This window comes from Sprattus sprattus (assembly GCF_963457725.1).
Source record: "Sprattus sprattus genome assembly, chromosome: 5".
NCBI lineage: Eukaryota > Metazoa > Chordata > Actinopteri > Clupeiformes > Clupeidae > Sprattus > Sprattus sprattus.
Genome location: NC_137924.1, coordinates 40,122,669 through 40,149,010, shown reverse-complemented (window position 1 = coordinate 40,149,010; position 26,342 = coordinate 40,122,669). Strand labels below are relative to the sequence as shown.

At 41.1% G+C, this 26,342-nt stretch overlaps 1 protein-coding gene across 1 annotated transcript; it reads left to right on the top strand.

Moving 5' to 3' along the window:
• Window positions 1–2,395: 2,395 nt before the first annotated feature.
• LOC308366193 (C-type natriuretic peptide 2-like) lies at window positions 2,396–3,741 on the top strand (the record flags this gene model as incomplete). The annotated part of the gene is made up of 2 exons (XM_080839828.1): window positions 2,396–2,518; window positions 3,469–3,741. The coding sequence occupies 2 exons, from the start codon at window positions 2,396–2,398 to the stop codon at window positions 3,739–3,741; spliced, it is 396 nt and encodes a 131-aa protein (XP_080695954.1).
• Window positions 3,742–26,342: the final 22,601 nt, after the last annotated feature.

The window sequence follows — 26,342 nt, the reverse complement described above, 5'->3', positions numbered from 1 at the left end:
TCTATCACTCGCTCAGGCAGACTAACACACAATGGATTGGTTTTGTACACACACACACACACACACACACACACAGTTTTTCAACAAACACTTGCATGGATGTAATCAAAGTATGCTGCCCCCCATCTCTCTCTTTCTCACACAGGGAAGGATCAGTTAGTGATGGCAGGACTAATTGAGGTTAACCTTTTACGGCCCCCCCCCCCCCCCACTGCCTAGATAAAACACTCACACACGACCCTCTGACGTCAGTTTCGGCATACTTACTGTGGATGAGGTAGACGTTGCAGGGTGTCTGTAATGGCATTTGCTTAATTCTGCCCAGAGACGGACTGTCTGATTGGTTGTCTGAAGTCGTTTCACTGTGGACAGGCTGGACACTCAGGCTGGACAGTTTTGGTGTATTCGAGTCTTAGTTAATCAATTGTACGTAGTAATGGTACGACACACTGTTTCAAGTTATTGCAAAACAATTGACTTGAAAGTGAAGTATGACTCATACTTGATTCAGGGAAATAGTTTACCATTCGCAGATGAAAGAACAGTTGATGTTAGAGCTGACATTTGATGAAAGTTCAAACGTTTAATATTTTGATGAATCATCTCAGCAGTGTATGACTTCTGGAATTCCTTCTGTTTAACACCCCTTGCATTTATAATTTCCTGAAAACATATCTCAGGTTTTATGCTTGTGTATGTTCCTGCTTCTAAACTACCGATCTAGATATGTAGTTCATATTAAACATGAATGTGCCACAAAGATTATAGATTCTTCTCATATCCTTCACACGTTGTGGTGGGAAGAACACCTGATACTAAAGTAACACTTTAAAGACTTCATTATATTTTGAACAGCTTTTCTTGATCATAGAGAAGACCTAGATTTTGTACTTGAGGGTAATGCAAAGCTGAATTTAATTTCAAATTCACTTTAAGTTTACCTGCTGTTTTGGTTGTGTATATAGCTCACTCTCATGACTGACCATTGAGACCATTTCCACCCGACAAGCACACAAAACCACTAGATGGGAGTTACTAAATGCATTGTCAGAGCCACTGTTTGTGTGTCTCTCACTCTCAGAACTGAGATCTGATGGAGTCGATGGTCTTGTGTTGGAGTCCACTGCAGATAGCAGACAATGCCCGGTTTAAAGTCTGTGATGAGTCCAGTATGTGGTTGGCTGTCCTCTGAAGTGTGGTGGCTGCGATGCCTTTTGTGTGTAGAAGTAACCTTAATAACAAGGGATAAAGACCTTTCATAACCTCCAGCTGGCTTTTATAACTTCTCTTAGTGGAAACAAACACACTTTATCTTTGTGGCACTTCTTTCTGTGTCCCCACCAGCTAGATCCCCCCTCTGTGGCCTTGTGTTGAGGGTGAGGTGAGGGTGCTTCACCTGCTGGTCATCTCTAAGGAGACTCCCTCCTCGCGTGGAACTATTGGCCCACTGTCTCATCCCTGCACGAAGGAAATACTTTCGGGCTGTCCCGTCGTTTCCTGGGGGAACTTTTATAGGGGGCGGCCCCCCAGAAGGTCAGAGGTCGCGACGGACTTGGGGTGAGCCTCCCATTGTCTTCTGAGGGCCGTGTAAAACAAAAGGGGGTTGGGGGTGAAAATTGTAAATGCATGAGATCGTTGAGGTGGTGTTTTACAGTCCAAACATATTTCTGTGTTTCTATATATATAATTGTGTGATGAGCTTGGTTTCTTATTCCACTCCATGTTAGTGGAACACTTCTGTAGTGTCATTGACAATTACCTTAAACACATTCACTCACTTACCCCCCCTCCCACACACACACACAGACAAATATATGCATTCAGATTTGTCTGTGGATCACACCTCATCTGCAAGAAAATATGTAAGACCTTTCTTACCAGGCAGGGAGAATATGCACACTTCAACATCTTTCGTGGGCAGTTTATCTCCATGGCAACAGAGGATGCAAGGCCCTGAGAATGTGGTGGACAGACAGGCGTGGGAACCTGGGTGCACTGATCAGATCCGACACCCAGGATGAAGACGAAATAAACGGACGGAATGATTAAATTAAAGAATGAAGGACAGAGGCTAAAGCCTGGTGAGCAATGGCTTAGGAAAAAAAGGAGATAAGAGAGAAAGACAGGGAAACTCAAGAGTTGGTTGAGGGTACATTATCGCCATGGGAGACGGTCTGGAATGCGTGACATCACGGCGGAGCTACTCTTAAGGCCCCATGCTCATCAGACTCACTCAGTCTAGACCAGTCCTGACCCATACAGGACAGAACCTGCAACCCGGCCGGCGCTTTGACGACTAGAACATTGACCAACGCACCAGGAACATACCTGCTTATTGAAATCCGAAGATTTTGATCTCAAACCTTTGCATATTTTATAAAAAACCGACAACAGGATGGCTTCTTCATCTTCTACCTCCAAATCTTCCTTGTGTTTGCCGTGCATCGTCTTCCTCATCCTCTTCTTCGCTGCTGTGCAGGTGGAGAGCCGACCACCGCCACTGAGATTAGATGGCCAGGTGAGCTGGAAAACTTCATCTGCCTAAATTCTCAGTGATACTGTCTCTCTCAGCTGGTGGTTCACACTCTCACTATTGGGAAAATAAATAAATAATAAATTGTGTAGATCAAATAAGAATGGCCTTCAAATAACAGTCACGTTACTGCACATAGAACACTATGGGGAATAAAGGAAATAGATAGACATGAAGTAAATAGTCCGTATATGTGAGGTATGATTCATTTTCAACTTTGATTTTTACTTCGCTGTCCTATTTGAGTGTTTGGCTGTGCAAGACTTGTGATCACTCAAGTTGGTGTTTCCATGGGTTTAAGAATAATAGTGTAGAAGATAAAGTCAGAGGAACATAGAGTTAGAAGATCTAACTACATTAGCTTTTCTGTGGCATCCTACAGTGTAGGACCTACACAAATGGATTCAACAATTCACAAGATTATTAAGTCCTTGTCCAATATCCACAGTTTATACTTTATATTGTGAATGGAGAATTGGAAAGGCACATGCAAATTGTATCCCATATGAAAAAGGCTAATTTAGCTCTTGCATTGGCATCTGTTTCTCTAGAGCTCCACACACACTGCTTTGAGGAAAACCACAAACTTTTCACAGTGTAAGACTAGAAACTAGACCAACAAATGTTTTTTACTAAAACAACAACAGGTTAACAAAAGTTGAATCTGTTGTGAGTGTGTCATAAGCTACTAAGACACATCTGGGGGTTATGGTTGTTTGTGTTTGAGAACAGTAGTTTTTTTGGGTGTTTAAATACAAACATACATCTGCTCCTGTGTGTATGTATATGTATGTATAATTATATACCCTTCATGTGTCACAAGTACAAGCTCCATAATAGACATGCCTATGTGTTTTCTTGGGTACAGGCTAACCTATGTCTGCTGGTTTCTGTGTATGTTGTCTGCTAACAGTTGTTTTCTCACATCGGCACAGATTCTGCGAGACCTATTTGGCCCAAAGATCTCTGCTCTCCTACAGGCTCGCCCAGAGGTCACTGAGGGGTCAGCATACAGCCCCACACTTTCACCCAATGGCGGACACGGCCCATCTCAGAGTGCTGTTCCGCAACACCCCGTGCCACACCACTTCCTGAAGTTCCTAAGTCATCAGACGAAGTTCAACGGGCGGAGTAGGAAATCGTCAGCGCGTGGCTGTTTTGGCTTGAAGATGGACCGCATTGGAATCATGAGTGGATTGGGCTGCTGAACAACAGCATGGCAACATATTGTCTTTCATGGTGACAAACTAATCTAAGCTGAGCTCATTTACCAACAAATTAAGATGAAAGGTGGGAGAGAGAGTGCTTCAAAAACAACCCTAAAACAGCACTTCACAGCACTCTTCTCAAACCACTACCTGAGCCCATTACTGAAATCTGGTATCGGTACACCGTATTTGTTTATGACCAGGGGCTCTTTCTTGTTTAAGGCCTTAGGGTATGTGTCCGTGTCTGTATCTGTGTGTGTATGTTCTTCCTCATTAGAGGTAGTACTGTTTATGTTAATAGCAGGTGTGACACCTAGCTTTTAAAGCTAGCAGCTGGCTTGAAACGGACCTGGCGTTGATCTGATTTGAATCGACCAAAGTCATCAGGTCGCCCCAGATCAGGCCCAGAGTCAGCCAATGTTTTTCCTTTTCTTTTCAACCAGTGAGATTTTTCTCATGCTTTGTGTTGTGTTTATGTTAACACCTGACCTGGCAGAGATTCTGCTGTGAAATGTGTGATGAATGTGTGGATGGTTTCCTGTCCTCTCCTCTCCTCAATATCACTTTAACACGAGTTTAAACCTAATAACTGTGTCAAGTGTGTACATGTTATTTATTTGAGATGTATTCAATATCTAAATGAAAAACAAACTAGATTTGCTTTCACAAGTGAAATGACCAATGATTGATAAATGGTCACTGATATAATTCTTCCATTGGTACATGAGACGCAGCGTTTGAATAAATCTTTGTGTGGTAAGTCAATTTCCTCGAACCATACTTATTTATTCTGTGGTCACTGGTCTGATAAAATCTGAAAGGGTTACATTCCTACTACAATGGGGACAGCTCCATACTACTGATGGGGGTTAGTTAAAGGCACCCAGTGCAACTTTCGAGGCTTAAAAATAAACATTCAATTTCTAGTCTTTTTTACACGTAGTAAGTTTCAATAACTCCATACCATTACATACCGACATTCAAGCAGCAAAGATGAGACGTCGTTGTGTGGTGAGAACTGATAGAAAATCGATAACAACAACAATCGCCGCCATTTTCTTTATTTTTTTGTAACAAATAAATCAGGCTTCCAGTCAATGGAAAAATGGCTTCTCCCCACCGGCGATTGTTGTAGTTTACGATTTTCTATCAGTTCTCACCACACAACGACGTCTCATCTTTGCTCCTTGAATGTCGATATGTAATGGTATGGAGTTATTGAAACTTACTTCGTGTAAAAAAGACTAGAAATTGAATGTTTATTTTTCATTGAATGTTTACATAAAGTTGCACTGGGTGCCTTTAAACCACTACCCTTACATAGACATGGTTCTTTTTAACCAATGGAATTTAAGTAGGGGCCTACGTAGGCTGGTGATTTCGATATCGAGTCATTTCAAATTCTAACAGCTAACGGTGGAGTGGCTTGCAGGGTTGCCAACTTGTATTTTGCGTGAGACACGCGCTTTTATGTCTCGCGTTAGCATAGGGAAAAAAATCGACTGACTTCAGTGCATCTCACGATTATTTTGGTCAATCTTTGTCAATGTCACCGATTGTAACGCCAAGTCAGCCTTAAAGTTGGCAACTCGAAGTTTGGAGCCCTCGAGCTAATGTTTGTCAACTGGCAACCATTGAACTTGACATTAAACTAGCCAGCACGTTAGTTTAACGTTAACTTCCTGAAGGTCAGTAGATAGCTAACGGACCCCAATCTATTAACTTTAAACGGAGAAGGCTTAATTCAACATGGAAGGTAATGTTAGGCAAAGGGTTCGATTACCGACAAACTCAGAGAGGGTCCAAAGAGCTCACCCACAGGAATACTACATTTGTGAGGATTATGACCATGTAGAGGCCCTTCGAGAGATGAGGGAAACCTACTCTGAGGAAAAGAAGATGAAACGGGTATGTCGGTTAGTGTCACTACAGTTAACGAATGGCTAAATGTTTATGATACTCAAAAGTTTCACATGGATTGTCACAAAATGTAAAAGTTTCAACTATGTACCGACCAAACGAAGTCAAAGCCCGTGTGGTGATAAACAAATTGATTCCATCTGGTCAGCTAAAGTTACAGTAGCTAGCTATCAGAGCCTCGTTTCCCGATAACGACGTATCTTAACGGCCTACGTGGATTTTGGCCGTAAGTGCGGCGTCGGGAAACCGCTCTGCAAGGATCCCTCTTACGACCGATTTCAAGTCCTTTTTAGCGTTCGGGAAACTAGGCCCATATCCATAGCTATCTTACTTTGCCCTTACAACTTTTGTTTAAATTTGATTAAATTACTTCAAAAAATGGTTACATTTGAGATGCTTGCCAATTTGAAAAAATAAAATAAAAAATCATCTCGCGACTGCTCAGGGCCTAGTTTCCCGATAACGACGTATCTTAATGGCCCACGTGGATTTTGGCGACATCATAGACTCATCATTGCCGTAAGTGCGGCGTCGGGAAACCGCTCTGCAATATCCCTCTTACGACCGATTTCAAGTCCTTTTTAGCGTTCGGGAAACTGGGCCCAGGACATTTTGAAATATTGTTGTGTATTTTTTTTCCTCTCCCCATGTTTTATGTATTTTTGAGTTTAAGATTATGTTCCCAAAACCCTCCCTCTGAAACAGAATATACTTATTTATAAATTGTCACACATTTGTTTTTTACCCACCGTTTTTCGATTCTGTTTAAGATTTGGGACTGCAAGGAATCCAAAAGCTAATGTAATACTTTATGATGCAATTAGAGGTATGGTTTAAATTACTCTATCTTTATGATATTTAGTGGACCACATTTAGTGGACCCACATATTGTCGTTAAGGGGTTCTTCTCATAAAATGCTGCCTTTCTTCTCTAAACACCCCTTTGGCAATTATGGCCAAATAACACATTTATTACTTAATCTGTTCACATCTCCAAAATAACTGGCTTTTTTCTTCAAGCCCCCCTTTGGTGATTAGCCTATGGCAAGGCAAATGTAAAAATGGACGAGACGGCTAGAAAAAAAAAAGCAGAGATGAGAGGTGTCAAAAACGTGTTAATGCATTTAAAATTTAATTTGACAAAACACATTACTCGATGCTGGTGGTACAGCAAAAGATACCCACCCGCTTTAGGATTATTAATATTTATATATTCATAATATTTTATCATCATTTTGAGTCTTGGGCATTTCGGACAGGTTCATTAATCCGTTCTCGCCATCTCCACTGGTTTCTCCAACGTCTCGATGCTGTAACTATATATGTTCTCACTTACGTGCCCATGGTTCATATTAAATACCGCTCACAATTATTACTTGGAAAATTACTTTTGGCTCTGATTTTGACTGGCCAAATGAAAAACGTGATTGATGTGGATTGATTCAAACTGTAGAATAAAGTTGACCAATTTGGGTGGACATTGCTCATAATTCAATTCAATTCATTTCAATTAAATTTTATTTGTATAGCACCATAACAATACAATTGCCTCTAGAGCCCAGAGCCTAAACCCCCTTAGTGCATGCACAATGGCAACAGGGGCAAGAAAAAACTCCCTGTTAGGCAGGAAGAAACCTTAGGCAGAACCACGGCACATAAGGGGGGACCCATCTGCTTGAGGTCGGCCAGGTGGAGACAGGAAGGTGGGAAGGGGGAGGGTTGTGTGGTAGAAGGGGAAAGGAAGCAACAGGGGTTATACACAGCCAGCATTTGGTCGCTGGACATAGTATGTATACAGACATCCGGTGGTAAATACATAATACAGGCAAGACCAGATTACTGTACCAATAGGGTTACTGTTACAGGGGTAAGGGATGTAGGGACAGAGAAACATTTCAGTGGTGGCAATAATGTATATTGTATATAAATGCTAGCATAGGGTATTGGGTAGAGTAGGTGTACGGCAATGCAGTGGTGGTGGGTGCGATTGGCCAAGGGTTTCTCCAGGTAGACCAGGTGGAGAGACTTCAGCAGCGTCCCATAGCGGAGATAGTGGGGGTGAGGAGCAATAGTTCCACTTCCATCAGCGATTGGAACATGCTATAAGGGAGAGAGAACATTTATGTTAGTAGACATCAATTTCAGAAACAGATAGGGAGAAACATTTGGGCAGTAGATTTAACAGAAGGCAATATGGCTATTTTATCAGTGTTAATATAGGCATAAGCAATAGGCCTATGGTATGGAAGGAGAGAGAGAGAGAGAAAGAGAAAGGGAGAAGATATGTATAGTAATACTGGCATTTGTTATTTAGTTTGATAGTATATTTATGGAGATATCAGTCGTAAGTTTTCTTTTTTAGTTCTGGTGAGTGAGGACAGCTGCATGTCACACCCGAGATCTGTTATAGCACTCTTTCACAGTGCAACATACACTGCCTGCAACTTGCAACCTGCACACACACAGATGAAATTTTTATTATTTTTTTATTAGAACATTATTTGTGTTCGGATATATCTGGGTGGCTAGCGCAGCAGGTGATGGGTTTGTCGACGCAATAACTTTTGGCTAAAGGATGCACTAAAGAGGAATGTCTTTAGCTTTGATTTGAATATAGGTACGGTGTCTGCATCTCGGATGGAGGCAGGCAGATTATTCCAGAGGAGGGGGGCTCGGTAGCTAAAGGCTCTGCCTCCTATTGTGGTTTTCGATATTCTTGGAATTACCAGGAGGACTGCACTCTGGGAACGGAGCAGCCTTGGAGGGCAATAGGGGACTACTAGTTCCTTGAGGTAGTTTGGAGCCAGGTCGTTTAGGGCTTTATAAGTTAGCAGGAGTACTTTGAAATCGATTCTACTTTTGAAGGGGAGCCAATGCAAAGAGGCGAGTACCGGTGAGATGTGTTCATACTTTTTAGTTCTGGTGAGTGTACGAGCAGCAGCGTTCTGTATAAGTTGGAGGCTTATTACAATTGGCCCAGAATCTTTTATTTAGTTTTACAAATCAAGAGTAGGCCTGATTTGACTAATTGGCTTTGCATCCTTTCCTTCTGGCCTGGACTAGTCCATCAAAGACATGCTGCCCACCAGCTTTCAAAGTACAATGCTGCCACTGGTGAACTTTTTTATTTTATTCACATAATTATCCCTTCCGGCTATTTTGTGCTGTAGTTCACCAAAACACCCTGAAACAACTTGAGTATCACATACTTATGCCACCAACAGTACAAACGGGCCAATGGCAACCATGCGCGCAGTCCTTCCTCCCTCACTTTAAAAACCACCAGCTGCACTGGGCCTCGTTTCCCGATAACGACGTATCTTAACGGCCTACGTGGATTTTGGCGACATCGTAGAATCATCATAGCCGTAAGTGCGGCGTCGGGAAACCGCTCTGCAATATCCCTCTTACGACCGATTTCAAGTCCTTTTTAGCGTTCGGGAAACTAGGCCCTGGTACATAGTGACTGGAAATGAGCTAATCAATGCTAACTGTGTAAGAATGTAAAATGTGTATGCATGTAATGTAGGGGTGCAACGGATCATCATTGATCCGTGATCCGTTCGGATCATCTATTTCGGTTCGGCACACGCATGATCCACGGATTGATTTATGAAAAAAAAAAAATCGTGCGCATGTTCAGTCCACACACAGCCGTAACCATTCCTGCTAGTTCCAGGGACAGAGCTACTTAACACGCTCTGGGTAAAAGTCTGCAACAGTTCCCTTTTCAATAAGCAAACAGTCCTATGGCTCGTTGTGATTTATTGTCCTCAGCGTACAACATGTAGAACAGTGGGCATGGAAAATAAAAGTAGGCTAGACTTCGGTGACTACTGTAACGATAACTGCTGCCTCTAGTGCTACGTCTGTTTCCATATACTCGCGCTGCCACACAAACCTGTCGCCTAGGTTACCACACAGACGTAACACGTAGCTGACATAGCGATTGCTAACATAAAGAAAAACCTGCAACACAGCGTGGTAATGGCGAGCGGAGGAACAGAAAAACTTGAACGCCCCACATTTAAATCCCCTGTTTGGGAGCATTTTGGCTTCCCTGTCAAATTGAATGCAGAAGGAAAGAGGTTGGTGGATAAAACCGTGACGGTGTGTAGGCAGTAGCACTGTGGCACAAGAAAGCCATACAACATGCAGTGGAAACACATCGAGCACGGCCACGCATTTACAGCGACATCACCCCGGTGTTTCACTGACAGGAGTGAAACCGAAAGCGGCTCAACAACCGCTCATCACCGCGGCATTTAAGCAGCCCCTTCCTCCACAATCAGACCGGGCTAAAGCAATCACAAGTGTTAAAGGAAATCATTTATGTCAACTTCTCATAGTCTATTTGCACCACATTTGCTGCTATTCCAAGTGTTCCTCTGTGATTAAAAAATTGAACTTAAAAGCCTTACACGGACCCCAGAATATCATGAGTCACGACACACCATCACCCAAACAGTTCAGTTTTTTATCATTAATTAGCTAATTAATTGCCTAATTTTGACTTCACATTACATTAGGGGTGCAACGGATCAAAAAACTCACGGTTCGGATCGTTCCTCGGATCAGAGTCACGGATCGGATCATTTTTCGGATCAGCAAAAAAAAATAAAAAAAATAGACAAGACAAATAAACATGTTTTGTCTTTTTGTTTATTAAAGGCACCCAGTGCAACTTTCGAGGCTTAAAAATAAACATTCAATTTCTAGTCTTTTTTAAACGTAGTAAGTTTCAATAACTCCATACCATTCCATATCGACATTCAAGGAGCAAAGATGAGACGTCGTTGTGTGGTGAGAACTGATAGAAAATCGTAAACAACAACAATCGCCGCCATTTTCTTTATTTTTTGTAACCTACAATAAATACAGCAGGCTTCCAGTCAATGGAAAAATGGCCTCTCCCCCCCGGCGATTGTTGTTGTTTACGATTTTCTATCAGTTCTCACCACACAATGACGTCTCATCTTTGCTCCTTGAATGACGATATGTAATGGTATGGAGTTATTGAAACTTACTACGTGTAAAAAAGACTAGAAATTGAATGTTTCACTTCAGAAAATTCAGATGATAATATTCCATGTTCAGTGAATTTAGTTGTGAATAAAAGTAAAGTCAATTAACAATTACCTTCTCCAATTTGAAAAAAGATGCACCAGTGGCATACACTGCAGCTGACAGTTGCAGGTTCCCAACAGGAGTGCTACCAAGAATAGGCTGACTATTCCATTTTCTGTAGAACTCACAGTGTGGGCACTTCTGTTCTACAGAGAGGAATGTGCCAACCCTTCTTTTTTGCACATCTGTCACCCGCTGACACATAGGGCACACCTCAAACAGCTCCAGGAGGCAGTTTTCGTAGACAATATATGTTGGTGTCTTATGAACAGGGTTGGATTCCATCCTATTAGAAAGACAAAGATTTCATCAAAAAATGTATCATAAAATAAGTATGAATGTAATCCATCTGATTATTAAAATGTTTAGATTAAATACTAAGTCACTCACGTCACATCTTCTGACTCAGTCAAGACTGTGACTGAGTCATCAGGGTCATGGTAGAGTCATGTGGCTCTCCTAAGTCCATACTTGAAGTTCCCTCAAAAGGACTGTCCTCTTCCTCTTCCACATCTAAGCGAGGTCTCTTACTTGGCCTCTTAATTGGTGTCGATGTTAGGAATGGCTGTGATGTTTTGAAGGCCACAGCTGAGGTTCCAACACCAACATCAGTGCACTGAACAGTTTTCTGTGTGCCTATAATAAAACACATTCAGTATCCTTGGAGTCACAAGAAATTGTAAACAATGAGATGCTGCTACAACTTTAACAAGGAGACACAGTCCATGACATGACAAAGTAACTGAGGGTAAACAAACCTTGACTTTTGTAGTGTGGTCGCAGTGTTTTCACAGAAAGCTGCGTGCCAACGGTGCACATCTTGTGTGGTGGGTCCGTCTGGCAGGCCACGTGATGTACCCTAGCACCCTGAGTAGAGGTGCCCTGAGTAGAGGTGCTTGCCTAAACAATAAGAGAGCAGCAATGTTATGCATGTTTTGGTAAATGCAGGTGGGTCTCTTAGCTGCTAATCACGTCGTTCATGAACAATTAAGTGCCCATTTAACATGTATGACCCCATCATTGTTGTGTCGAAGATGTCACCAGCAGGACTATTTGCCTTCGTATTTGCAGGGGACTATTTACACCTCCCTCCGCCCCAACACAAAGCATTTTCACAAGGGAATGTTGTGTATGAGAAAACCATTTTTCGTAAAGACACTATATACTTTGACACAAATTCCCCTTCATAGACATACAAACGAACCATCTACTGTTAACCAAGATTAAATAGGCTAGCCTAACTGTTCACACAAAAATTCGTTTGCCACTTTAGCAATTGATGTGTCAGCTGGCTCCTACACAATGTCACTAAATTGTACACCACGAACTACTAACGGCATACGGCACGCTACATACACCAGCTGGCTCAGAGGCAAGGTCTTATGGCCGGTTCACACTACACGATTGTCGGATATTCCTTCACGATTTAACATGTCACCATATGCTAGCGCTTAGACCTATGGAAGCATAGTAGCTAGCTCGCTAGCCTCGCTGCTAAATTGATGCTAATAAGTGTAACGTTAGTAAGCTGATGAAGCACAAGTAATGCTTGCCTCCAGACTCTTTTCCCCGCCGTTGTATATAAGGCCAGCCATTCCAAATAGGTTCTACACATACGTGAAATACATTCCCTATGTAATGGATGCTTTTTACAAAAAGCCTCCACACATTGGCCACAATTCTAGCAAACTACTAAGCTTTTTACACCAGCTGGCTACGAGGCAAGGTCTTACACGCTAATGTTACAAGTTATTGTTAGCGAAAACTACATACACATTTCCCCATAACGCAACAATGGTAACATCTCTAACCTCCCCACATTAACGGTCAAAATAATTACTTAGAGATACTTACAATTCCCGCGACTGAACTGCAACGAATAGATGGTACAGATCCCGCTTGCAATTTCAATCTTGTTGCCAGTCCAGCGTTATATTGGCCCAGATTCGTAAAACAGTACACCAACAGACATTTGCCAATTCTTTCCGGCACATTACCATTGAATATGAATTCAATCCATTTCTCTCTTGTTTCTTCTGAGGCCGGGAGATTATGTACAGATCTGTGCTGAAATGTACAACCGACCACAGAGCATCTTGAGGGCGTCGTTGGCTTCATGCTGCTACTTCGCTATTCCAAGTGAATCCCAGGTGGGCAGAAATAGAGTGAAGTGAATTGAAAAATATCGCATCTTTAATGAGTGTAGGGGGGGCGGGGGAATGAGATGGGGGGACGGGCCCAAATCAGTATGACGTCGAAATGATAAGGATTTCATTGGCAGTCACTCAAGCATGACGTTTCTGACCTACGAGAACAATAACAGATCGCGAGACTTGTTTTTTTCCGGAGTTTTTGGGTCGGTAGACATGCCAGATACTCAAATTAACGTGTAGAAGCACTAAAAAGGTGGAATTTTCATAATATGGCCCCTTTAAAAAACCCAAAGTATTATAGTTTACAGAAGGTCTACCTATCTATAGGCTACCTGAATTTCTGAAATGTACTACATTTCTAAATATGGTATTGCTACACTTAATGGCAAAAATTGCACTGGTCTGTTGGACTTGAACAAAAATAAACAATATTTGTGTTGCTTAAGCTTATGTATTCAGTCATTATTCAATGGTATACTAATAATCCATGTGAAAAAAATTACTTCTCATTGTTCTCAGGTCAAATATTTATATGCGATTAAAATGCGATTCATTTCGATTAATTAATTACAAAGCCTCTAATTAATTAGATTATTTTTTTTAATCGAATCCCGGCCCTAGTACAAATATGTAAACAGTCTTCACAAGATGCAATAGCCAATTAACTAAAGACACATGTGAACAGCATGTATTAAACCCATTCATGAGCCACACATGATTTGTGGAATTTTCCCCTTGATAAATACTCTACATATCTTTCCATTTTCCATTGCAAGGCACTTGCTTTTATTTTCGACAGATTCATAATCAAAGTAATAGGGGGGGGTGATAAAGTGTGGGGTAAACATTTCAAGATGTCCACTTGGGTGCTGATTAAGACCCCTAAACTAAGCAACTTTGTCATTGGAACTACCCCTCTATCTAAAAAAAAAAAAAACCCACCTCTTGAAATTGAAAAATAACATGTGTTTTTTATGCCCGTTTTTGCTTTAATGTGCCTTTTTGATGATGTACACCTATTGTGAGTTGAAAACTTAATTTTTTTTAATACTGTGCTGAGCCTAACATAGCCACAAATACTTAAAACAGGCCATACTATGTCCTACTACTCTACTGTTGATAGCTTGTCCAAGCTCTGTTGAAATGTATTGTATTGCAGGGTGATTCTGTCACTTCTCCTGCCCAAGTAACACATCAGGGCATCTGCAAATTCATGTGCCGTCTTCATTCTCCTCCTCCCACTGGGCAGGGCAACTTGGATCCTGAAAAGAGGATCAGCTTTCGGGAGCAGCGTGGTGCTCTCCCTGGTGAACCTCATCTCCTCTTTCATTCGCTGCTTCTTCCCCTTGTCATCCATAGCTGGGTCAACCAGGAACTGCTCAACTTCTCTGCTGTCTGTGAAGGGGCCTCCTTTGGCTTTGAGATTGTCCAGCATGTCCAGCCTCTTCCTCTCATTCCTCTGAGCAATCTCCTGCCTCTCAGAAGACCCCTTCGCAAAGTTAGCCCTTGTGTGCTCACTCCAGGAGAGTTCTACCTCCCTCTTTGCCTGGGCGGCTGCCTGGAATCCCCTGAAGGAGGGAATCTGTCCGGCCCTCAGCTGCTGGCATCTTTGCAGAATAATGGACCTGCTCACAGATTGTAAGGTGCCAAGCTTTTTCAATCTGTAGTCAACCTTGCCACATTGTCTCTCCATGCTTATGTTATGGACTGGGGTCTGGTCGATATCTGGAGCCTGCTCACTCACTGGGTACTCCACAGGGAAAGCCTCCTCATCGATGCCATAGTCTCTTCTCTGTCTGGCCAAGACAGTCTGCAGGTGGGGCAGCATCAGATCAGCACCACAAGGACCACCTTCAGGTAGGGGAGTTCCATCACCTCTCTGACTAGGCAGGCCAGGCGGTTGTTAATGTGTGGATTCTGGCTCAGAAACTCAGCCAGGTGGTCGTAGTTGTGGACTAAGACTGCTGCTGCCCTCAAGAGACATCCAAACCTGCTATCCTTATAGGCAAACAGGACACTGGAGACCTGCCTTTGTTTGAGGAAGAGGATGAACTCCCTGTAGCGGTTCCAGGGCTTGTGGGAGAATTCAGGTGCCACTAACTTTAGACACATGTCCAATGCCTGCCCAGCCAGACTGGCGTTCTTGCTGTCTATCTCCAGATCCACCATGAAACCCTTCAGAACCTGTTCCATCTTCATATCTGCCTCCAACAGCCTCATTACTTTGTTCATCGCACTGCTGAAGCCCAGTGTAGTGTGGGTGCCACAAAAGAGCTGCCCTGCAGGTGCATCCAAGTTGTACATCTCTGCCAGAAGCTCAGCAAAACCCTTGTTGTGCGCTGTGCTGTCAGTCATGTGCGTGTCCACAAGTTTGTACACCTCTTGCACTTGTACTCCTCTCACTGATGCCAGCACCTCAAACCCCATGTCCACCTGCATTGCTATGTCCTCAGTTGTCTCTCCATGGATTGGCAGAGGGAAGGGACTTTCCTGACCCACGTGAAGTCCCTGCACCATAAACTGGCCCACCCCCTTCTTGGTTGTGCTGTCTGAGGCATGTGTCACCATCCTCCCCTTCTGCTTTTCCACTTCAAGCTTGTCCACCACGAGATACAGGCTCTGGGCCTCAATTTGCTGCAGTGCTGTTCTAATATTCCGGTCAGTTGGCACAGTGTCTATGTCAAAGATTTCTTCTGTGTTTTCAGGGCTCTTCCACTTCCGTGCGAAAAGCGTGTTTCCAACCTCGATCACAGCAGAAGACGCTTCAATAAGTGATAGTCCTCTCCCTGAGAGATTGGCCACCGTTTTATAAAAGTCATCACGCACTTTCCGCTCCGAAATCCTGATGTGCTGGTACTCTTAAGGCAGAGGATCATCTTTAGGCTCAGCCACTTTCTTGAACAGCTTTCTTTTATTTGTCCTGTGCCCTTCAGACTCAATCTCAATAACCTCAGTCGCTGCACTCTCCACATCTTCATCCTGCTGTTCCTCATCATCAGGCTTCCCTTTCTTGTGGATTCTCCCATCCTCATCCTCACTGCTGCTGGCAGTGGTGGTGGGAATCTCACCAGCCTCAACCAGCATCTCAGAGATTTGGTCTATGGTTTTGTATTGAAATTGCTGGTCCCTTTCCCTCCTGTAATCCTCCTGCCTCTCCCTCAGTCTCTGAGCTCTCATGGTACTGTGGTACCACACAGGATCCACGCCTTTACAGCACAGCATCTTTCTCTCTGTCTTCTGGTCATTGTAATACTGATACTCCATCTCACTCATGCTCACCCCCCACTCTTTCTCCAGGGCCTTCCTTCTCACAGGGTCCTCTGCAAAGACATCGAAGAGTTGACTTTTCTCCTCGAAAAGCTTCTTGTAGTCTTTCACAGCCTTTGTGTTCTCCTTGCCCTTCTGGCCATATCTCTTCCTCCCCTCACTGAAGCTTTTCCTAAGTGCCTCCACCCTCCTCTGGATAGTGCTCAGAGACACACAGTACACAGTGTCATGATAGTACTTGGCATATATCTGCTTTGCCACCTCTCGCACTGCTACATCAGTGGACACCTTCCCCTCCAAGTGGTACCTCAACATCCCTATCACACTATGCAGTGTGGGCAGTTTGGTGGCTGGCTGGAATTTCTTGGATGGAGGAAAGTCTTTGTCTGCATCAAACTCCTTATCTCTAGATCTAGTCGAAGGACTGCACGCCATTTTGACCTCTCTCTACTTTGAGAAACAACTTATGTGATAACTTGTATGAACTGCACTGAATATGTATGAAGCCACAACAGGATCGAGATTAGGACAAAGAAGAGTCAGAGTGGAGCAGCGGGTTGAAAAGTTCACAACTGTGTATTTTCATTTGTTATGACTGTACTACCTGGTTGTTAATAAACAAAATGTTAAAAAAGGGTCAGAGCAGAGGCCTCATGATGATATACAGTAGATGAGAGGTCTAAAGCTGCAGAAAGTACACTGAGCAATCAAAACATCAAAGGCAAGAACCAAATGCAAGGTATGCGGCCAGCTTGTATAGGCTGTATAGTGCAGATTTAGTTTTTTGGAGGAGGTGGGTTTTTTTTTTCCACAAGAGATACCAAGTCCCTATACAAAATATCTCCCAAATTACCCAATGAATCACCCCTGAAGTGGACGTAATCAAATTCCAATTTTTTTTATTTAACCCCCATTATCACCCCCCCTAAAAGTAATCCCAAATTGGACTTTGTTGCTTTCTCCCTACTTTGGCCGCCATGAATCAAAACGAGGGGCGTGTACTAAAATAGATTTAGGCTATGTATGAAATACATTGACATCTATGACAGGGATGTGCGGTCAGTGGGGGTGGGGCAGGCATATATAAATATTTTTCTACTGATCTGTGCTATAAATGTAATTCCTGCATGATTCCAATCGTGGAGCATTTTTATAATCAAAATCGCTGAATTTGCGCATGTCCTGTTCAAACAGTAAGGAAACAGCGAGATGTTGAGGCGGCGACCAGCTGTGCCTCAACTCAGATTGCGCAATCGATCACAAACTGGGTTGAGCGCATGCGTAGAAGCTATTTAGTCTTGCTGATCTGACATAAAAGCGCAGTGAAAAAACACATAGTGGAAACAGTGCATCTGCCGCAATGAAATGGGCGTGCAGGAGCCCACCGGTCGGGTGTATGCCATTTCTCACGTTGCTCTTATTCTAGCGAATATTGAAGATTCTATAGCTAAGCTAAGACATTTCTCAAATGTGGACTTACAATCAAAATGTGAAGTGATCAATAATGGGAGACCAATGCCGGAGCTAAAAGGTAATCTTCAAACGGAACGACGGAACAGAAGAAAATTCGATCGACTAGTCACATTCAAAGCCAAATTGCTTTGAACATTTTTGGAACCTCAAGAATAGATTTGGTTTTGGACGTACAGCGGAGACTAAATATTAGCCAGGGGAAGGGGAGGCTTCTCACCCCTTATTCGCTAACATTACATTGATATCAGAGTAAGCCCTTGCGTTGATTTCCCATTATTTCTCTTAGGATTGTTTAGGCTAATGTCTATGTGAAGCCATTTTACATCACACAAGTGGTTGTGATCACTCTGAACTAGGGCTGCAACTATCGAATATTTTTGTAATCGAGTATTCTATCAAGAATTCATCGATTAATCGAGTAATCGGATTAAAGTAATTTTGCGTTTTCAACAACGTCATGTCAATAGTGACTCGCATTATTAGCCGCCATGCTAACGTATCCGACCGACTAGCATCACGCAGTTGCCGCGATCGCGTTATCAAAACCTCCAAAATGTCATCAAAGTAACTAACCCCATTGCATTCAAATTATAAGCATTATAGTGCTGTTTTGGGAGTAATGTTCGTGTGTGTTTCTGTGTGTGCTTGCTATGATAAATGCTGCTCACTGGTTTGCGTTGCAAACTTTAGACTGCTGCCATGGAAACACCATGCGAGCGTTATAGAGACAATGTAGGCTACCAGTACATTGGGTTTAGAGACAGTTGCAGCCTGCAATAATTTAGTTATAATAAGCAATTGGCTGTTATTCCTGACAAAAGAAAACATTTTTTAATCCAACACTTTAATTGGGTCAAAACTCAGCAGCTGTGTGTATGTGACCGCGCGTGCGGGAGGAGAGACGTGCATGACATGAGATCTTGGTGCATTTGTACTCGCTCTGCTACTTACTGTAACATCATGCCTAGCATCACTATGACTCATAGTATAGTCTACAAATAACCTCACACACCGTAAATTCAAACTTACGCTTGTGTCCATAGTATCTAGCAATCGTAAATCAGCTAGCATCAACATTTACGTTACATTGAAGTGGCTCCACATGGTGAACTGTTAACGTTAATGAGTTAAAGAACTGTTTTTGCGGGTTCTAGGTTCTTGGTTGTATCGCTCGGGCAGTGACTGTTAGAACACCCACGATTACCAAAGCAGTATTCTTTATCTCCATTTAATTCATCAATTTCCATTACATGACGATGCGTACGATCGTACAATATGTGTGTTCAATGAGAATAGCCTGGGCAAATCAGCACTGCACTGAATTACATTAACATGAGTTATTGCTACATGATAACAATTACACAACTAATATTAACAGATAGTGGACACACTAGGCAACATGATATCATCCATAATACATTAAAAAGTCGAAATATAAACTTATAAGGATGAACCCATCCTTACTACATCGAATCAACATAAGAGCAGAACATAGCTAAATTTCCGCTTAGCCCGCTATCGCTACTATAACTTACCCTGCACTTCATGAAACTACGTACTATCATAAGGTAGGCACACAATGCCTAAAATAGTTCTCCACCATACTGTGACGAATAAGTTTCGAGTGCTTACATCATTATTGTTCTACGTGTATGTGAATCTTGTGTGCTTAACTAAACTGCTCACTACCATACTGAAACCTAGACTGACGGAGCTGCTGTTTACAGAGAACGTAAATCTTTGAATGCGCGCGCACGTCAATAATAAAAGTCCGTATGAAATGGTGACACCAGAGCATGATATGAACTAAACGAACCCTCGAGGCAAAAAAAAATCCTCGATCATTTTTTGTAATCGAGTAACTCGAGCAATCGTTGCAGCCCTACTCTGAACCAAGACTGCTTTGTATTGGTGAGCTGATTTTGAGAAAATAAACTTAAATTGCAGCTATTGAAGTTGTGTTTCCTGGTTGCTATGGTTATGAAGTTGCTACGCTAGCTTATAAGCTAGCTAAAGACACTTGGCGATAATAACCTTAATGATTTTAAATCGTGGAGTTTAATTTGCATGAAATTAGCTTTATCTATAGTCGCCTTCAAATGATTATGGGAAAAGTAAGAAACCCCCATGGTGCCTGTGCAACTATGAAAGAGTTCATATTCTACGTGCATATTCACACGAGTTCATCACGAGCTAGTAGCTGCCAACTGTTTGTACCTGTCTGTGTTTGTGTAAAGAATGCTGCTATGGAAAACAACCAGGGTACTGTTCGGCGACGCTTGCTAAGCGGTTTAGCGAGCTAAATTCCAGGCAAAAAAAAGACAACATCCCTTTAGCGAGTTCGCTGAAGCAACTTTTTTATTAATAACCATGGTAACCAATCGCTTAGCACTAACCTGCTCCAGGGCAGGCTAACCAAAGTTTAGCTGGCTAAACTTGCCACACCCACGACAAAAGGAGGGATCCCATTGACAAGGAGTCATAAAGTTTGATTAGCGTAGGAAAAGTTCTTTGCGATCGCCAAGAAGATCCATTTTTCCATCATGATGAGTTCTTGTATGAGCGCTACCAATCCACCCGACAAGGAATAATTAATTTAGAAGACCTTCTCGAGTCATTTATTGCATACACCACCGTAGATCATTGCATGTCTTCACTTTTTGTAATGTCGGCGATGCACTCATAATTATATGACATTGGTACGGTTGATAAACCCGAAATAACTTTCATTCGCAGCCTGAGACGTGATTTTTAGTTTGCACATGAATAGCCTACTAACGTTTTCTTTGATCCCAGGAGATTTGAGCACATAACCCATCTCCATTACGGAGATATTGGCGAAAGTTGTTTAAGATCTTGTCCCACAATCACGATGTTATTAACCATACGTCATCAACAAATGCAACTGACATCATTGCAAACGTATAGTTTTGCAAACGTGTCTAGTTTTTGTGCAGTAGCCTGTTAATAAAGTCTACCTCAGTCTACTTCACAGCATATATTTTTTGTAGAAAAGGTGGATGCATGATAAGAAGAGAGAAATGCACGCAATATATTTTCATGCTTCAATTTATTTCATTTCTTATTAATACATTTACATTTAGTCATTTTGCAGACGGTTTATTCAAAGCTATTTACAAGGAGATGTAAAACTACAATTTCTAGTGAAGCAAAGGGGTTCGAACTAGCGAACTGTAGCATGCAAAACATGAGTTCTACCCATTGCACCAGAGTCACATATTAGACATGAAATATATCACAACTTAGACAGCCTAAAGACAGTTTCTTATATTGCTGTCACAGACGAGGCAGTGTTGAATTTTGACATGATTATGGTCTTGAATTCTTCATAACGCGTTCATGGTCATATCCTGCCTTAGCGGAGAAAAAAAATAGTCTTTTTCTTTGAGTTTAGACTTTTGTTCGGGAAAAGAAAATCATGGTTTTGGTGATCGACCTATCCTGCCTTTTGAAGCAGGATGTGCACGCGCAATTTAGCTGATGATTTTAGCCTTGGACAAATTAACGAGAGGTTAAAATAAATAAGCGCCCGTCGCAAGACGGGCTTGCCCTGTTCTCAATTAGCGAGCTAGTTAATCTCCAGTCGCGAGCTAAATTAATTATCTTAGCTTCAGTTGTACGCCGAACAGGGCCCAGTAGTCAATGTGCAAGCTGCCAATTGAATGGTGATATGTGTTTGTAAATCTAACTCTGAAGGAGTCAGTGCCTCACCAGACACGAACCACACTGCACGTCACTGCCAAATAGGATTCTCGCTTTCTACCGACTTTTGCCGCATGATAGCAGCAAAGTGGTACAGCGGAAAATGAACTACTAGGCTTTGTATGAAATAAATTGACATCTATGAAATACATTGACAAAAACGAAAACTAAGGACATTTTCACTATAATTCTATTTTATTTGAGTTAGTTTTGTAAAGACACAATACAGTTTCAGTTAGTTATCGTTTTTTTTATAAAGCCTCGTTTTATTTTTATTTCAGTTAACGACAAAAAAAATCACACCTTTTTTGTTTTTTCGTTAGTTTTCGTTAACGATAATAACCTTCATAAATAATGGAGGCTATGCTTGAGGTTATCATTTTGCTTCCACTTTAAATTCAAATAGATAGGCTAATATATTGATAATAGTCCTAAGAGATATGATTCAAAGATTCAAGATCAAGGTTTACCTCGTATTAGCCTGGCCGTTACCAGACTGTGACTCCATTTAATTCCGTCAGTAAGTCTGGGCCAACCCAATGCATTTTGGTTTCCGAGATGGGCGGGTGCTTATCTTGAGGTTTAAAATCATTGGAGTTCCCTTAACCAATCAGCAACGTTTAGTAAGCATTCGGTAGATTAAACTCTTCCCAAAGCGAGTTGGGAGAAGAGCTACGACGTCCTTTCCAATCATAAAACTTACAAGAAAATACTCTTGTTCTCCTTTTAATTTTCTGATGTTCTCGAGAGTTGAGACAACTTCTCCGATAGCTTTTCGTGTCTCTTCCTCCGTAGCAATTTTTGCTATACTGTTAAACTACAAACTCGGCTGGACTACATGCAACTCGGCAAGGAGTTTTGCGTCACAGCTCTGAACTGTTCGCTGATTGGTCCGGCAAAATTTTGAGTTCTGGAAACGATTGTCAATGGGGCTGGGCCAGACTGAGTATGAGCTTGAAATCAATTCAGGCGGAAATACGTAGGCTGGTGTCACCAGGCTAACCTCGTATATGCAAACTACTGAAATCTTGTCAATAGAATCTAGAACTAACCAGTGGTCAGAAATGGAACACACAAATTATGAAAGTCAAGTTTATCTATTATTACTAGGCTATTCATGTTTATTATACAAACCTACATACCATTTTCACCAATGGAGGCTGCGTTTGAAATCAATAATCAAACTTTTGACAGTATTTTGAGTGGAAATTTAATGTGCATTTGTACAGGTGTATTTGTGTACGTCGGGCTGGCCCTCGCAGTGGAACGACAGTTTTCAACCGCACCGGTTTATCAATAATAATATTAATATTATTATATTCGAGATGCAACACAAACAAGTTGAGCTTTCAAAACCAATGCTGTTGTCTGCTTTCCCGAGGCCCCGCGTTCTACTGGTACTCGTTTAAATGCGTAGACAAATCAAGTAATAGCCTGGTACTCGTTTAAACGCGTAGACAAATCAAGTAGGGTAAACGTACCTATTAAGCCCACCAAATCTGCTTTTCAGACATTAATAATATATACCGCCCAAATTTAAGTGAGAACATTTTAGTTAAAATGATAGTCTAATGTCTCATTTGAAGTGTCAATAATTAATTTATACCAATTTTCAATGTTTATATTGTTTAATTTGTCAAAATATGTCAAAAGTCTGGCATGGGCTTAATGGGTACTTTATGTACCCTTTAAGCCCATGGGTGTTCCAAATAAGCCCACTTCATGATTTGTTGATAAATACAAATATATATTAAAAAGTACTAACAATCCAAACTTGTTCTATTGAAATAGGCAATCTCTTAGCTCTCAATAGCTATTTTCATTTTGTCTCTGCTCTTTTCCTCTGGCCTGTAAATGGCATTTGAAATAGGCGTGATTATGCGTCATCAGCCTTTTCAACACAGAAAAAGCTAAACTTACAACATGTCTTCTTGGGAATGTAGCCAAAAAACTATTCATGAACAAAATCAAAATTAGAATGGAAATGTATCTTCAATACTTCATCTTTCAATATGTGTTGCCATTTTGTCTGTATCTCTATCCTACATTGTACTGTTGGCATTTACAACTGGCCAAAATTTCTGGTCCAGACAGCTGGTTGAAAGTGCAGTTGTTTTTATCTAGATATCTGAAGACCTAATGACTGAAATAAAGAAAGTTTCCTGGTTCAATAGTAATATTCTAAGGTTAATAAATGAGTCAATTTCAGTAATAAGGTGAGGTCAAAGTTAGGTAAGAAAATGGTTCAAAAGTCAAAAGGGAGAAAATCTCCATTGAAACACAGCCAAGTGGGCTTAATGGGAGAAAATCTCCATTGAAACACAGGCAAGTGGGCTTAATGGGAGCAGGTGGGCTTAAAGGGAACACCAGTGAATATCTGGTTAAAAGTCAAAATATTTTATTCTACACACATGACATTAAAGAAACAACTACATGCCATGAATCTATATATGCTGCACTAACATAACATGAATATAATCAATTGATCATGCATTTAAGTAATTAGCTATACTCATTTACATCAGCTGTAAATGGTGTGATTTTTTTGCTAGTGTTCCCTTTAAGCCCACTTGGTAAAAATGTTTAATAAAAAATAAATAAAGATAAATACACACATATATTATCAATTTAATAGTATAATAATATATTCTGCATATAAAAAAGTAAAATATACATGCTTATCATGCCTTATGTCATTGCAATGAACAATGCTATGCAGCAACTGTATTGATGCAGCATGTGGGCGGTTTGCTAGTATGCCAATATGCATATTTTCACTTAAAAAATATATATATGTCTAATTCTAGTAAAATTCTAACATATGTTTTATTTAAAGCACTAATCTCTTAATTTTTGATAACAAATGAGTACTGACCAAAAGAAGGAGCAGAAATACGTCAGAAATGTTCTTTTTTTCAGAGCATCAAAATACATGAAGTTTTTTTGTGTCTTCTCCTGGGAGCATCAGGCACATGTCGCACATGTGCCTCGATAACTCAAGATCGACAAATCTGATTGTCTTACAATAAAAAGTATAGTTTATGTAACAAGCAGCTTCACTGGAAGAACCATGAACCAGCAAAAATGGTGAGGTAGTTTTTATTTTATTTGACTCAGAAGTCACAAGTGGGCTTATATGGTACGTGGGCTTAATAGGTACGTTTACCCTAATAGCCTACACCTGTGTAAGTTCTCAACATAGCAGATATTTTAATAAATTAAAAGCCATGAATATTGAAACCGCCGACTGATGAAGTCAGGATGCATCCGCAGGTTGAGTAATTAAGTGATTGGCTCTGTCCATTCGCGCACCTCACAGTTGCTCAGACTTATCAACTCGATTACTATTGATCAAAACAGAACGAGAGTTCGGCTGTAGCCTACTTGAAACATACTATTCAGAACATATTCGCTGACGTGCATTGCATACGTGATGAATTGCTCACAAATCTGCTTAAAACAACTAGTGAAGGTGTTTTAGAATAATATTTATGCCATATACAATAAGTGACTTTATATAAACACCACTTATTAATGTTAGCTGCCTAATTATTTAGCGCAATGCTAGCATGACTCTACCGTAATTCAATTTTTAACCAAGGTAGCCTATTGTACCTATTGAGCCTGTTGATCTCAACCTGTTTACAAATCTGGTTAAAAAGATAAAGGTGAGCTGTTTTATTTATAGATACTAAATATTTCCCAGGCATCTTATGGCTTACAGCTACCTGTAAAGCATCTAAACGTACAGAGTAAGGTAGGTATTGTATATATGGCATTAATATTAGTCTTACCATCACACTAGAGATGCTCCGATCAGCATTTTTGGGGCCGATCACCGATTACCGATCACCAAAATCATGATCTGCCGATTGCCGATCACTGCCGATCACAGGGTGGCAGGGTAATGGTAATCTTGTAAAGATTTTGCACTGTTAAAAAGGCTGCCGCTATCAATCATCGGTTAGCCCGTTTCATATCAACAGTAGGTACACTATAGATAGTAGTTAATGTAGGGTTTAATCATTCACTGTTTCATGATTATTATTGATTATTATTGTTTACATCATTTAGTTATTCCGCTATTTCAAATGGTTACCGTTATTAACGCTCAAATGGAATGTTCACCGTAATGCAGCACGGAGTTAAAGGGACAGATCCACCTTCATGTTACAGCCGTAATATATTTAGATTCATAACTATAAGTCTTGTTATTTATCATTTCTGAAAAAACCACGGCCCTCAGTCATTCATATTCATCCTACCAATTCATTTCTTGCAAGTGTGTGTGTGGAAAATAAATACCGTTCTTCTTTTCATCATTGGAACTTTGGCATTATTTGTTACCGGACAATCTGTGACGATTGGCTATTATAGCTTTCATACCGATCTTTTTGGGATCCATTCAGCGCAACATACCCCTATATATGTGCACAATTTGTAGAAATTAAACTATGAATTACCTGTATTGAAGAAAAAAAAAGAGTAGGCTACAGTGAAGATTTTGATGAACTACAAGTGTTTATTTGATGCAAAACGGGTAACAAAAGAACAAAAGTTAAATTAACAAGGCAGAGAAACATAAGGTGGCCAGGCAGATTGGCCTTTTTATGACATATTCAAATTAAACAATTCGCCACAAAATGGCAGGCAGATTGGCCTTTTCATAACATATTAAAATTAAACTATTCGCCACAAAATGGCAGGCAGATTGGCCTTTTTATAACGTATTAAAATTAAACAAAAATGAACCCAAACTTGCTAGGCCTCAGCCTACAGAGGACAAAATCCTTCAGAACTTAATCATTAATGGCAAGTTTCTCTTGATGACTATTAGCATTTCGGCATTTTTTGCTGTCAGCCGGTTCCTTTTGTCATCAATGACGTTTGCAGCTGTGCTAAATAGTCGCTCACTATCCACACTTGTGCATGGGGAAC